The sequence below is a fragment of the Talpa europaea genome (genome assembly GCF_964194135.1).
Source record: "Talpa europaea genome assembly, chromosome: 16".
Taxonomy (NCBI): Eukaryota; Metazoa; Chordata; class Mammalia; order Eulipotyphla; family Talpidae; genus Talpa; species Talpa europaea.
In genome coordinates this window covers 10,417,197-10,431,998 of record NC_140084.1, presented here as the reverse complement: position 1 = coordinate 10,431,998, position 14,802 = coordinate 10,417,197, and the positions used below count along the sequence as shown (strand labels likewise).

The 14,802-nt window shown below is 48.3% G+C and overlaps 1 protein-coding gene across 1 annotated transcript; it reads left to right on the top strand.

The window, feature by feature from the left end:
- Positions 1 to 12,297: 12,297 nt before the first annotated feature.
- Positions 12,298 to 14,455, top strand: ATXN1L (ataxin 1 like; the record flags this gene model as incomplete). Its single annotated transcript, XM_084257648.1, has 1 exon — positions 12,298 to 14,455. The coding sequence occupies exon 1, from the start codon at positions 12,389 to 12,391 to the stop codon at positions 14,453 to 14,455; it is 2,067 nt and encodes a 688-aa protein (XP_084113774.1). The 5' UTR covers positions 12,298 to 12,388.
- Positions 14,456 to 14,802: the final 347 nt, after the last annotated feature.

Genomic DNA, 14,802 nt, shown 5'->3' with positions numbered 1-14,802 from the left:
ATCTCATTAGACACCTGCAGCAGAGCATCACCAAGAAATATAAGAAAAATTCATCAAATTATGACAAACTTGCTTTAGCTGAAGAACCAGCAAAAGAACAAAATTCACTTTCATTACGTCATTGGAATTATGTTCTTAGAACATTAAAAATACCCACAACTGTGCCTGTTTTTGAAGTATTTGGTAAATATGAAACTTAGGACCTCTAATTCTAAACACCTTTTAAATTATAACATCACTACTCCCCACAAAACAGACCCCATTTCAAGTCTGCTTTTAAATTTTTTTTGGTTAGGTTTACATTTTTTACCACTGCCATAAAAAAATATATTTGTTTTTGCTTAAAGACTAACAGAAGGGGGCCTCCCTGGTGGCGCAGCAGGTTGAGCGCAGTGCTATGAACCTGTCTGCAGCCTCTACAGCATGGGTTCGATTCCTGGCCAGCCAGGGAGATACTCACATGATGCGGCAGACCTCTCCTATCTCGCCTGCTGCACTCCTCAGCGGTGTTTTCGGTCCATCTGCCTGTTCTGCTCCCCTGTCTCTGGTGAACTCTCTCACCCTCCCAGGCCACTGGCCTGTACCCCAGTTCTTGTATAAATAAATAAATCTTAAAAAAAAAAAAAAAGACTAACAGAAGGAAATACTTTCTTGGTTACCTCTTACCACAGTATTGGAATCCTACAATTCTTTTTTCTTTTTAAAAGATTTATCTTACTTATGCATGCATACAAGAGCTAAGGTGTAGACCAGAGGTGGTGTGCAGGGCAGGGGCGGGTGGTGGTGGTGAGAAGATTTACCAGAGACAGAGTGGGGAGCAGAAAAGGCAGATCTACTGTAATACACTGCTGAGGGGAGCAGTGGGTGAGACAAGTGAGGTCTGCTGTGCCATGTGGATCAACTCCCAGGCTGGGGATCCAATTGCTTTGATAACTTCATAGTGCTGAGACTTAACCCTTACGCCACCAGGGAAGCCTGTAATCCTACAATTCTAAACAAGTAATACTAGTGATACCCTCACCTATAATTATGGGTCAGCCATTAAAACTGGCAGAACTTACTATTTTCAAAATAGGCACCTCTGACAGGAATCAGGCAGTTGCTTAGATTAGTGTAGATCCAGATTCAGCCAGAGCAGAATCCAGTTCTCTAAGGAAAGCACAAAATTATGAAACTTAAAGGTAGCCCAGGGGCAATGTTCAAGATACATTGTTAGGTAAGTGTGTGTGTGTTTGCACAAAGAGATATAGACAAAGCAAGTATACCAGCATTCTTATCTCCAGATTTGGTGATTATGGATTCTTTTTTGTTTGTAACTTACAACTTTTTTCCTATACATTTATACTATCTCTTTACATCTTGAGGGAAGACAACCATTTTTTTTAAAGATTTATTTATTTATGCATACAAGAGCTGGGGTATAGGTCAGAGATCCTGGGAGTGAGAGGATTCACCAGAGACAGAGTGGGGAACAGAACAGGCAGACTGACTGATCCACACTGCTGATGGGAGCAGTGGGTGAGACAGGCGAGGTCTGCTGCGCTATGTGGGTTGCTCCCTGGCTGGCCAGGGATCGAACTCGTGCTGCCAAGGCTGCGTACAGCTTCATAGTGCAGTGTTTAACCCCTTGCGCCACCAAGGAGGCCCCCCATTTGGCTTTTAAAATGGTTCTTTGGATGTACATATTCTCTTCAAGCAGGACTAATTCTCCTTTTGTAAATTAGAGACTTAGTTCTTCCACAGAGTCCCAGCAAACTGCAGTCCAATCCCTCCCTCACAAACTGCCAGTTGTCACTCCTGTGAGCCTGGGAAATGATGCAAATTTAGTCTCACTTTGTGACCTGGATTGAGCTAGACTGAGCCAGCAGAGCATCACAGGAGAGCGCCTAGATCTCCATGGCCTCCACGTGGTCCTCTTCTGAGATAATGTGCTCCACTGGGATCTGGGCTTATGCGTGTTTCCCAGCAGCCAGAGAGTCAGCCGCCTCCTTCCTGGCTCTCTGGGCCTCCCCAACTGTAGCACAAAGCACACATAAAGAAAAGCAAATGTGCAAAGAGGAGTTTGTTGAGGGAAAGGGCAGGTTACATGCTAGTGTGAAACAAACTTTTTTTTTTTTTCTGCATAGAAGAACTGGGGTGTGGGCCAGAGGTGTGTGTGGGGGGGGGGGGGGCAGAGGGTGAGAGGATTCACCAGAGGCAGAGTAAGGAGCAGGACAAGTGGATTGACTGTTACTGAAATACACTGCCGAGGGAAGCAGAGGGAGAGACAGGAGAGGTAGCAGTGATAGTGATGAGACTTAACCCCTAAGCCACCAGGGAGGCCCTGAAACCATGGTTTTATAAAAGCAAGTAAACAAAAATACACACAAAATAAACCAGATACACATGACGTGATCGGCATTTTGCTCTAGGTCAGCAAGTCTCAAAGTGTCATCCCCAAGTGGACACCATCAGCAACATCAGCATTACCTGGGAACTTGTTAGAAATGTGCATTCTCAGGGCCCAACCTAGATATATTAAATTGGAATCTCTGGAAGTAGATGGAAGGCAGCAACTTGTGTTTGTATAAGCCCTATTACCTGTTATTAAAGTTGCATACTATTGAGCTTTGACAGGCAATCCTTATTTTATCCTACCAGCTTACTTTTAGTTTCTAAAATGTCCAATAGTAAACATTTATTAGCATTTTTAAAAGTGAAGGATGGGGTGTTTTGCTTTTTTTTTAAGATTTATTTATTTATACAAGCACTGGGTACAGTCAGAAGCACGGGAGGGTGAGAGAATTCACCAGAGCCAGAGCAGGGAGCAGAGCAGGCAGAAGGACTGAAGTACACTGCTGAGGGGAGCAGCGGGCGGCAGGAGAGGTCTGCGCGCCATGTGGGACCATTGCCCGGCAGCCGGGGATTGAACCGGTGCTACAGAGGCTGCGGGTAGCTTTGCAACCCAGCGCTCAACCACTGCGCCATAGGGGAGGCCCAGCTTTGCATTTTTAAAAAATGCTTTCATACATACAGTTCCATTTAATTCTCAACACACCAGTGTGAGGCTTATATTCTTTTTTTTTTAATTTTAATTTTATTTTTCTATTCCCCATACAATTGCAACCCCCTCATTTTGACCCCAATCCTTCCTTTCCCCACCCCCCACCCCCCATAGAGTGTCTCTGGTTCATAGTTGTTTGTTGATTTTGATTTTTACTTTCTCATAGTTATCCTTTTTCCTGGTCCCTTATTTAAGTTTTCTAGATTCCTGCTATGAGTGAGACCATCCGGTATTTTTCTTTTTCTTTCTGGCTTATTTCGCTGAGCATGATCCCTTCCCGCGCCATCCATGTTGCTGCAAATTGCATGTGTTTATCTTTTTTGAATGCTGAGTAAGAGGCTTATATTCTTATTTGCATTCTACAACTGAGAAAATTGAGTCCTAGAGCTTAAATGACTTGTTCAGTGTTGCACATTAGGAATCAGTGAATGCACTGGAACTCAGGGCCAGATCTTCAGCCTGCAAAACCCTTTGCGTTTTCACCACCTTATGCCATAGCAAGTAGTCATGCTGGGGAGGTAGCAGATGCTACCTGTTGAAGGCAAATCCTCTGTGTTAACTAATGTCTTACTATCTGTGTCACCAATGAATCACTGAACTTGGATAAAGAAGCTTTCAGAAGTTACAAAAAACTAAACCTCCAAAAATTATATACCTGTCTACATACCTATATACCTGTCTGCCAGCCATACCCTAAAAATATTGCTCACCACTTAATCGTGAAAAGACAGTTACTCTGTCGTGCGAAAAAACAAAAACAAAAACAAAAACTCAACTTGAGACTCACTTGAATCTGAAATAAGTGCAATGCTCAGTGCTTGGGTGGTTGTTTTGCCAAGTGCAAAGTGGGAAAATATTCTTTGCTCTAGATATCTCAGGGCAAAGAAATCACAGTAGAACTGGACTTCAGATAAATACTGAATTGTTATCACACTATTACTAATATCTGCAAAGGTTTATTGTGTGCCCAGGTTATAGTTTACAGAACCCTGAAGTGACAGATTCCTTTTCAAAAGGGATACATTTCAGTAAGACAGGGATAATTTGTTTCATTTACCTAAATCCCTCAGGCACTCCATTCAGTTTTTTCATTTGTAAAAGAGAGAATAAAATGTATCTGGATAGTAATAATTATCACTGGGTGGTTAGGAACACTGCATGGTGGGCATGCAATTTCAAATTCACAAGTTCTGTGTGCATCATCAAAGTCTTTTTCATCCTTCAGGTAACAGTAATGGGTACCACTGGGTTTCCTTAAATTTCACTTGCTTTGGGTACATCCTTTAGGTTCCTATTAGCCAAGCAATGCCCAAACATCCTCTGCATAACTGGCTAATGGGGGTCTCCCGGGTAGCGCAAGGGGTGAGTGTGAGAGAGAGAGGATTAAGTCTCAGCACTATGAAGCTATCAGCAGATACTGCAGCAGGAGTTGGATCCCTGGTCAGGGAGGTGACCCACATGGCGCAGCAGACCTCTCCTGTCTCCCAGCTGCTTCCTTCAGCAGTGGATTTCAGTCAATCTGCCTGTTCTGCTCCCCACTCTGTCTCTGGTGAATCCTCTCTCACACTCACACACCCCTCTGGCCTATACCCCAGTTCTTGTATGCATAAATAAATCTTTGAAAAAAGAAGTGGCTAACAGGTACTCCAAATTGGTTTAGAAGTTTGAGTAATAGCTGCCTAACAATAGGTTATAGTGATTTGTTATTAAATAATGCTACTTATCGAGCATTTAGAAAGCTGCATTTACATGCAATGTATTTTTTGTACCCGCACACTTATAGTCAGCTATCATCAGTTTTGCAATTTATTGGGAGGTTAATGGCTCATGTGATCAATGAAATGAGCAAACAGCAAAAGGCAACAGAAAATAAATTGAACTTAAAGAAAGAAGGCAACATTTGTCAGCTCCTACCCCCACTCAGGAGTGTGATACTACTTGGCTGTCACCAGATAGAAGAAATAATTTTTTTTTGGTATATTTGAAAAAAGGTAAGGAAGCCCTTCCAGAAAAATTTGCCTGAGAGCTCAGCTCAAAGTTCATAGCTACTGTACATTTGAAAAGACTTGACAAGATAGTTTTTTGCCTGGGTGGAGAGAAGTATCTGGACTTCTGCTTGGCATTTAAAACATGTGGGAGCTGTTTTTACTTAAACGGTTTGAGAGAAATATAGATGCACCTGTCATTTGTGAGAATTACAGAGCTCCAGTGTTCCCTTTGCTCATAGATTTACTCCCCATAATAATATCTTGCAAAACTGTAATACATCATAGTTAATACCAATGTTGATATAGTCAAATATTGAAGAGTCTGCAAACTTAAGTGGTTTGATCACTATAATGATCTTTCCTACATTCCTGCAAGTCAAGAACATTCCTTTAAATTCCAAAGTTGCTAAGTGACATCTCAGGAGACAGAACATGGATGTGGGGTAGAGGTGAGGAGGGGAGGGGGCTTGGGGAGATTGCACAGTGATCTGAGAGGCAGCATGTAATGTTGCCTAGAGTATCTACTCATATATCCCCAGGAATTTTTAGGAGATGGACAACATGCTGCAGGTTGAACCAAAGGCATTTAGCCTTGAAGGCACAGCTGCTCAAAAATCACCATGCTAAGGAAGGTTCACAGAGAGTTCTCAGTGTCATGAAGTGGAGGGGGGGGTGGATCTGATTTTTCCACATCCACTTTACTCATTCACCAAGCCCTGTGTAAGGCATTCCTGACTGCTCAGGAATGGCCTGAATGCACTTGCTGCTCTGTGGACCAATTCCACAGATAAGACTCTTGCTATCCAAATAAGGGCTAGGTTTCCTTCAGTTTATTCTACTAGTCAGTGTTGTAAAGCAACTTTTGAGAGTTCTGCAGGAAGTTTCTGATAAAAATGGAAAGCCTTTGGCAAATGTCTGAGGAAGCAGACAAGCAAGGGGGATTCCTCTTCCTGAAGGACATATTAGTCACTTATGGGGAAATTATACTACCTCCTTCTAAATAAAATATTAATGAATTTGAAAAGGAAATCCCTAGTGGACTCTGGAGAGGTCACATAACATTAAAAGCATGTGAAAATGAGGACAATTGTTCAGAGAGGTAGATTAAACAGAAGCTTGAAAATGGCATATTTCTATGTTTGGGCATTTAGAAAAGCTTTTGAAAAATAATTGAATATCAGGCACCAAAGATAGTTCCTGTCCTAAAATGACACCTTTACATGATGAGGCATATTAGCAGGAAGATGTGACAGTAGGAAAAAAGCCACCTACTCCCTGTGTTATGACACCAGTAGTTTTCCAAGTTACCAGCAGTTCTCACTGGCTTGACCCTTTAATGTCCAAAAGATAACTGGGATAATTGTCTGAGCTCCCCATGCCTAGGCTACTAGCCTACAAAAATTGTCAGCAATGAGCTGGCCAGTGAGAAAACTCTTGACTGCTTATGGAGAAGTTTAACCAGCACAGCAGGGCTTTGTTGTCCTTGATAATTTCCTTCCAACAGAGTAGCTCAAGCTCTCCATCACACACATTCACTCCACACATCCAAGGAACTCCACAGGAACCCAGGGAAAGGGGTGAGGTGGACAAAATGGTTGAAGTTTAACTTTTATTTCCCAAATACCTTTACCAATCTCTTTTCACTTCAGTTTTTAAAACTCTGTGGGAAAAAACCTTGGTGAAATAAAGTGAAGGACTTTCAGATGAGAGAGACTGAAAATAGCCAGCTAACACAACGGCAAAATAGGTAAGAGTAGAAGTGAGTTAAAAGGAGCAAAACCAATCCACAAGGAGAGTGTTTCAGTTTGGGATGTCTTTGTGAAATTCGATGACTATTTGTTGAGCCACTGTGTAAGAGCTTTGGTTTACTTAATAAAAATAATCTAAATAGAAAATTACTGATTCCACAGAACAATACAGATAGTTTGGGAAATACAGGAAGGCTTGGTTTTTAGTGTCTCAGGTAAAAACTACATTCATTTACTTATTACGAGTATTCCTAGGGGAATCTCTACTGTCGATATGTACAACCAAAGAATTAGGATTGTTTGAAGGGTTCTAGAAAAAGGATTCAGCAGAGATATGAAATGCCATCCACCCACCGGGGATGGCAGCACCAAACCAGGAAATCATGTATTCCGCCAATCAGAACATGCTGTTTTTTTCTGATCAGACACTCCAATGCATCAAGTCAAATGGATGGTAGTCAAAAAAACTTTTGCTTGCATCTGTCTTCGTCTGCTCTTTTGACTTTAACTGAAAAACCAGATCTCCAAAGTTTGCATCTTGATTTTGGAGAAACTGTCTATTTCAGATGGTCCAGTGATTTCTATCTTGGCAGTTTTAACATCAGTTTAGCGAGCTAAGCAATGAGCTCAGCCAGGAACTAGAAACCAGAATGCCAGCTAGCGTTGGCAATCACTGAATGACCACAGGACTTCCTTCTTAGTGAAACAGAGAGAGAAAATGAGTACATGAGTGTCATAAATAATATAGTAGCTTCTCTGTTTTACCCACTGTTGCAGGATATGCGTGTGTGGGGGGGAGGGTCAATCATTCTGGCCATCCTTTGTGCCCATCCATATGAGAAAATATCAAAATTGAGTCTAGGGATTCCCTAGAAACAATCTTAAATAGTTTAATCTGTATTTTAACTTACTTATTTATATATTTTTAAGATAATACTGTCACTAAAAACCCAAACAATAACAGAAGTACCTTGTGTTCCTTTTGACCAGCACCTAGTTCCAGTTTCCTTTCCAGAGACAACCAGCATTAACTAGTTGTTATGTAGCCTTCCATGACTTTCCTGTACAGATAGATAAATATATGCAACTCTAATGTTATTTGTCTTTCAACATTAAATACATAGTATTACAATGTGCGTATTTGCTTATTTTTCATTTACAATAGGTAGCGAGTTCTAGTTACATTTTATGTTCACCCCCTTCATCAAATTTAAGCTCCTCATTTTGCAGAAGTAAAAACTCAAGTCTAAAGTAGTAAAAAAGATCTTCCTTAGGACTGACAGCTACAGATTCGGGACAAGAGAGCCCAGGCAGAACTTTACAAACCAAACGAAAATCAGTTCTTACTTCTTCAACTGTGTTCCCAGAAACTAAAAGGGAGCTAAATTCTCTTCGAACCCAATCTCTCCCACAATCACTACCTTTTTCTCAGTTGTTTTTCGTCTGTATGCAAAATTACTTTTTTTTTTTTTTACTTAGCTGTCATCAAAGCACACATTCAACTTTTAATTTTTTCCCTTAAATGAGTCCGACGTTCCTGCCTACTAACTCGCAGGGAAGGGTGACCTCGGGTTTCTTGAAAAGCCAGCCCTCTTCCCGCTGGAGCAAGCGGCTCCCTGCCGGGCTGACGCCCTTCTCCCAGCCTCTCCCGCCTCCCACCGCTCGCTTCACCTTCCCCAAGATCCTGGCTCGGGTTCTTTCATCCCCCTGGGGGCCATTACTCAACTCTTAAAGAGCTGCCACCTCCACTGTGGGTCTCCAGGGGCGTCGCCTAGGCCTCCCGGGCCCGGGTCGCCTGGGGGCCCCCCGAGGGGAACTTCCCAGGCGGGGACTCCACAGCCAGGCCCGGAGAGTCCAGGAGACGCGGGTCGCTGGCGGCCAGCTCCAGGCCTCAGTTTGGGACACCCCAGAATTTACTGGAGTAGAGAGATTGTGGGGCCTTGTGGGGGTCGGGATGAGGGGGGTCGGGATGAGGGGGGGGGCCGGTGTCACCAAATGGCTCAGCCCCGTTCACGCCGCCGGACCCCAACCGAGGAGCTCTCGGCTTTCCCACCCGAGCGGGACCCGGGGCGAGGGACCCGCGGCCCCTCCCGAGCCCTCCAGGGCGTCGCTCCCGGCTGGGGCGGTGACGCAATCTCCCCGTGCCGGGGGCGGGGCGCGGTGACGCCATCTCCGGGCGCCCGGCTGGGGGGGCGCTGGGTGTGGGGCGGCTCCGGGGCCGGGGATGGCGGCGGCCGCGGTGGCCGCGGCTCCGGGACGAGCGGGAGGACCCCGAGGAGCTCAGTGAGATGGGCCGGTGAGTGTCGCGGGGCGCGGGGGTCGCCGGGCCGGCCTCGCCGGGGCCGAGCGGGCCTGGGATCCGAGCGCTGCAGGAAGTGGCCCCCCGAAGCCCGTTGCCCCGTCGAACCGGGGCCCGAGAGCCGCGGACCGAGGGGGCGAGAGAGGCCGCGCCTAGACCCCCGCGGGCCTCCCGCTCCGGCCCGCCCCGGCGGGCGGCAGCCGGCCCCGGCACCCCCGCAGCGGTGTCCCCGCGGGCCGGGGTGTCCGAGCCCTGCTAGCGGGAAGGGGCCCCTGAACAAGGAAGCATCGCCCGCGGGGCCTCGCCCCTGCTCCTCTCCTTGAAGGGTCGATCCCCGCTCTCTGCCCGCGGGTTTCCAAATTCCGGGGCCTCCCCGCGTCGGAGCGAGAATTGCGGCTCCGCGGGAAGCCATATAACCCCTTAGTCTCTTCCGAGCGCCCCTCTTTCTGGCGGGCGCACCGCTTGCCCTCGGCGAATTCGGGTGCCGGGCAGGCTCAGCCTCCTGGTTTTGTACTCTGCGGGCAGCGTGGGCGGCTTTCCGGAACCGTCCCCATTCCCCGGTAGCTCATTTGGGGTCCCAAGTTGCGTCTTCGCCTGAGAAACCCTGGTGGCGCCCCTCCAGAGGCCGGGGGTTCAGATTCCGAAATGTGTTTTGCGTGTGGGCACCCGGCGCCCTGGTTTGACTCTTTGTTCGACTGTCATCCCCACAGACCCGCGGGAATGCCTTTCAGTCCTTTCTTTCCGCCTCTGGCTAACCCCCCGGTGACCTGGAGGCAGATTTTCTTTACAGTCTCAGTTTCGGGGAGCAAGGATCGGTATGGGATTGAGGATGGACACCCAGCCCCCTCCCCAACTACTGCTGGGAGTGAAGGAGAACGAGAGCAGCTTTTCAGTTACTAGAACTGCTGGCAAAGAAGGGAGGCAAGGCCTGTGTGGTCTGTGTTTATGGAACTAAGAATATATCTTTACCCCTTGTTTTCCTGTGGGGACACCTTTTCCTGCACGTCTTTGCACCTTGCTAATCTTGAGATCATCGTTGCGTGGCGTTTGGTTTGAGGATGGCGATGTGCGGGTGGGACCAGGACGGGAGAGCGAGTGGTTTCTCGGAGTACTGAGCACTGACCAGCACCACTTTTCTGTGTTTTCGGAGATGACGGCCCGGTTCTCGATGCCTCGGGTTCCTGGCATGTGTAGATTCAGATTGTCATCATTTACTGTGAGCTTTGTTTCCCTGTTGTTAGCTTCGTGAGGACCAAGGTGACGTATTCTGTTTCTGTCACACCTGATTCAGCACTTGGTACAGAACTGTCACTCAGAAAATGTCATACACACGCACAGGAGCCCATTTTTTTTTAACCCTGAAAATTAGTTAATAAGGCTTCCCCTTGAGTGACTCCCCCTTGTCCTCTTTTTCTGCCCCAGAAACATAAATAATTGTTCTTTTTTCCTCTAGTGCTGCTTTTCTCATTTTAAATAACCTCCACGCGCGTGTTTTCATTAGCTCAGAATAAAGCGAAATTGGTGGAATTGATTTTCCCTGCTTCCTATTTTCACATGGTCTCAACGTTGAGTCTTCCATTTTTATGTTTGCATTTAACTGACATTGGGATTGAAAGTAAATTTAACCTTTGGGTTAAATCGGTAGAAGTAAAGAAAGTAAAGAATGAAGAATATGATAGTAGGGAAAACAATGAAGCTCAACATTTGTAACATTTTTTCCAGGGGCGTCTTCCCATAGATGAGCGCTTAACCTGGCTTTTCACCTATTCATTTGCTGGGGCACTCTAGGTAGATATGCTGGACAAGAACAAGGCAGGGACTGGTGGACTTTAATATCCTTGTGATTTTTGGAATGACCTCTCATGCTGACCCTGGGGAGTGTCAGAGGCAAGGTTAGTGCTTACTTCATTCCTGTTTCTGTCTTCTAGGCTCCAGAGCCAGCAGGGAGGACAGTGCTTCTTACTACAGCTTCTCAGAAGCACCACTGGAAGCTCAGGTAATAGTCGCTTTGGATACCTTGTTGCAGAAGAACATTTAAGATGCAGCAGTGACAAAACAACAAGAGTGTAATACAAATTTCTTTTCAGAGCCAAAGAATGGAGCCTGACTCAGAGAAATAGGTGACAAGCTCAAATGCACACTGAAGTGTTCAGATAGAAATACTTTTTGACAATAGACAAAAACATGTATAAAAGATGACAGTAAGAAGAAGGGGGAAAAGAACTTTCTTCTGCACCTTGCACACCTAAAATAGGAATAAACAAGCATGCTCAGAGGAATGGAACCAGAATTCTAGGAAGTGGTGCCTAGAGCAAATTTATGGTGGAAAAGATGCCATTTGGCAAAGGAAAACAAAGGGGGAAAAGGGGAGTGAATGAAGCAGGCACATTGAAAGAGTCAATGAGAAGAAGGCCTGCCAGATCAGGGAACAAGACGTCTGTATGAGATCAGAAGAGCTTTGTTTCTCCTTGTTGGGGAGGAGGAGAAACACGTTGTGGAGCATGTTAGTACAAACACTCTCCCTCCAGGGCCCAAGTTGGAATGGGGTGTGGGGCACACAGAGTGCCACGGGGAAGGAAGATACTGATTTTCGTGACATGGTTAGGGAGCACGGTCTCAAACAAGAGGTCACAGGAGACCTCAGGACTTACTGATACCTGGGTTCTTCAGGTAGTGGTGACAGGAGGCAAAGGAAGGTGAGAGTTTAAGTAGGCTTGGGATGGGGGTGGCGGGATGGGCACAGGTGAGGTCATAACCTCACCTAGGAAAGGAAGTGAGGATGAAGTCATACATTCAGGAACGAAGACAGCACAGGAGTCTTGGGTGGCAAAAGAAGACTCTTAGGACAAAGAGCCAGCAGCTCTTTGTTTAAATCCCCTTTAGGGGAGAAGGCAGAGAGTAAGCAAAGTCCCCATCAGAGGCACAGCTAGTCATGAAACTCTTGTGTTGGTCTCTCTGGGGTTATCTGTGCATCGTTGGTTCTGGGCTCACCCCCTCGTTCTTCCTGGCTCCCGTTTCTGTCCCAGGCTAGATGAGTCGGGGGTCATGTCCTTGTCTGTCCCTGTCCTATACCTCTTCTTAACCAGCAGTCCCCTCTGTTACATCTTCCTCCACGGGCACAGTTCCTGCTGTTCCCTTTGATTTGGTTCACCTCTAGGTTACTTTTCTTTGCCTCTGATTTGTTCCCTAGCAGATGTGGGCGCCCCAGCCAGCAGCAGAGCGGGGTGCAGGGGAGCCACAGCGAAGCCCCTTCTGATGCCCCAAGGAGCAAGCCGACCCCTTCCAGGCTCCAGGAACACCACAAAGCAATATGAAACCTGTTCATGAGAGGAGTCAGGAATGCCTTCCGCCAAAGAAACGAGACCTCCCCGTGACCAGCGAGGATATGGGGAGAACTACCAGCTGCTCAACTAACCACACACCCTCCAGTGATGCCTCTGAATGGTCTCGAGGTGTTGTGGTGGCTGGGCAGAGCCAGGCAGGAGCCAGAGTCAGCCTGGGGGGTGAAGGAGCCGAGGCCGTCACTGGTCTGACGGTGGACCAGTATGGCATGCTGTATAAGGTGGCTGTGCCACCTGCCACCTTCTCCCCAACTGGCCTCCCCTCCGTGGTGAACATGAGCCCCCTGCCCCCCACATTTAATGTAGCGTCTTCACTGATTCAACATCCAGGAATCCACTATCCCCCAATCCACTATGCTCAACTCCCGTCCACCTCTCTGCAGTTTATTGGGTCTCCTTACAGCCTTCCCTATGCTGTACCACCTAATTTCCTGCCGAGCCCCCTCCTTTCTCCTTCTGCCAACCTCGCCACCTCTCACCTTCCACACTTTGTGCCATATGCCTCACTCCTGGCAGAAGGAGCCACTCCTCCCCCCCAAGTGTCATCCCCCGCCCACTCATTCAGCAAAGCCCCCTCCACCTCCTCCCCGCCTGGGCCGCTGCCCCATCACCCAAGTACTCAGCCCCTGGACCTCGCTCCGGGCCGGATGCCCATTTACTATCAGATGTCCAGGCTCCCTGCTGGGTACACCTTGCATGAAACCCCTCCAGCAGGTGCCAGCCCAGTTCTTACCCCTCAGGAGGGCCAGTCTGCTCTGGAAGCAGCTGCTGCCAATGGACAGAGACAGCGAGAGCGGAATTTAGTGAGACGGGAAAGCGAAGCCCTCGACTCCCCCAACGGCAAGGGCGAAAGCCAGGGACTGGTGCCAGTGGTAGAATGTGTGGTGGATGGACAATTGTTTTCAGGTTCTCAGACTGCGCGGGTGGAAGTGGCGGTGCCGGCACACCGAGGGACCCCAGACACCGACCTCGAGGTCCAGCGGGTGGTTGGCACCTTAGCTTCTCAGGACTATCGTGTGGTGGCAGCTCAGAGAAAAGATGAGTCCAGCCCCCTCAACCTGTCCCATCATACCCCCGACCATCAGGGTGAGGGGCGAGGGTCAGCCAGGAACCCAGCAGAGATGGCCGAGAAAAATCAGGCCCGAGGTTTCTACCCTCAATCCCATCAGGAGCCGGTGAAACATAGACCTCTACCCAAAGCAGTGGTTGTAGCCAATGGCAACCCGGTGCCCACTGGAACTGACCCAGGCCTACTGCCCATGGGCTCGGAGATCCTGGTAGCATCGAGTTTGGACATGCAGGCCAGAGCCACCTTCCCAGACAAGGAGCCAACGCCACCCCCCATTACCTCCTCCCACTTACCCTCCCATTTCATGAAAGGCGCCATCATCCAGCTGGCCACGGGGGAGCTGAAGCGGGTGGAGGACCTCCAGACCCAGGATTTTGTGCGCAGTGCCGAAGTGAGCGGGGGGCTGAAGATTGACTCTAGCACGGTCGTGGACATTCAGGAGAGCCAGTGGCCTGGATTTGTCCTGCTACATTTCGTGGTTGGCGAGCAGCAGAGCAAAGTGAGCATCGAGGTGCCCCCCGAGCACCCCTTCTTTGTTTATGGCCAGGGTTGGTCCTCCTGTAGCCCTGGGCGGACTGCACAGCTCTTCTCTCTGCCCTGCCATCGGCTCCAGGTGGGAGATGTCTGCATCTCTATCAGTTTACAGAGCTTGAATAGTAACTCAGTTTCTCAGGCCAGCTGTGCACCCCCGGGCCAGCTGGGTCCCCCCCGAGAAAGACCTGAGAGGACAGTCTTGGGACCCAGAGAGCAATGTGACAGTGAAGGGAAGAGCCAGCCATCAGGTGAGGTCTCCCGCATGGTAGAGCCCTCCCAGCCGGAGCCTGGCGCTCAGGCCTGCTGGCCAGCCCCGAGCTTCCAAAGATACAGCGTGCAAGGGGAGGAGGCGCGGGCTGCACTGCTCCGTCCCTCGTTCATTCCGCAGGAGGTGAAGCTGTCCATCGAAGGGCGTTCCAATGCAGGAAAATGAACCTCTCTCCCAGACCAGGACTGGGGCTTTCCCCCAGAGCTGGCCTCACCGTGAGCAGGCAGAGGATTTGCACACGCCGAGCAGGGAATGGCTCTCTTGACAGTGAGATTTGGGGAGCGAGGGGCGGCATCAAGGCAGCCGCCTGAAGCAGGGTCTGTGCTAATTACCCCATGGCATCCTTTCAGGATAGCCCAGGAGGGTGCTGTGACGGGGAGCAGCAGGCCTGGGCGGAGGAAGGAAGGGGGTGCACGCAAGATAAGAAACATTCCAAATATCAGGGCCTCCCTGTTCTTTCCTCTCCGCCCCTGTCTCCTGCAGGGGGGGAGTCAGACTTTGGAAGCAGGTGG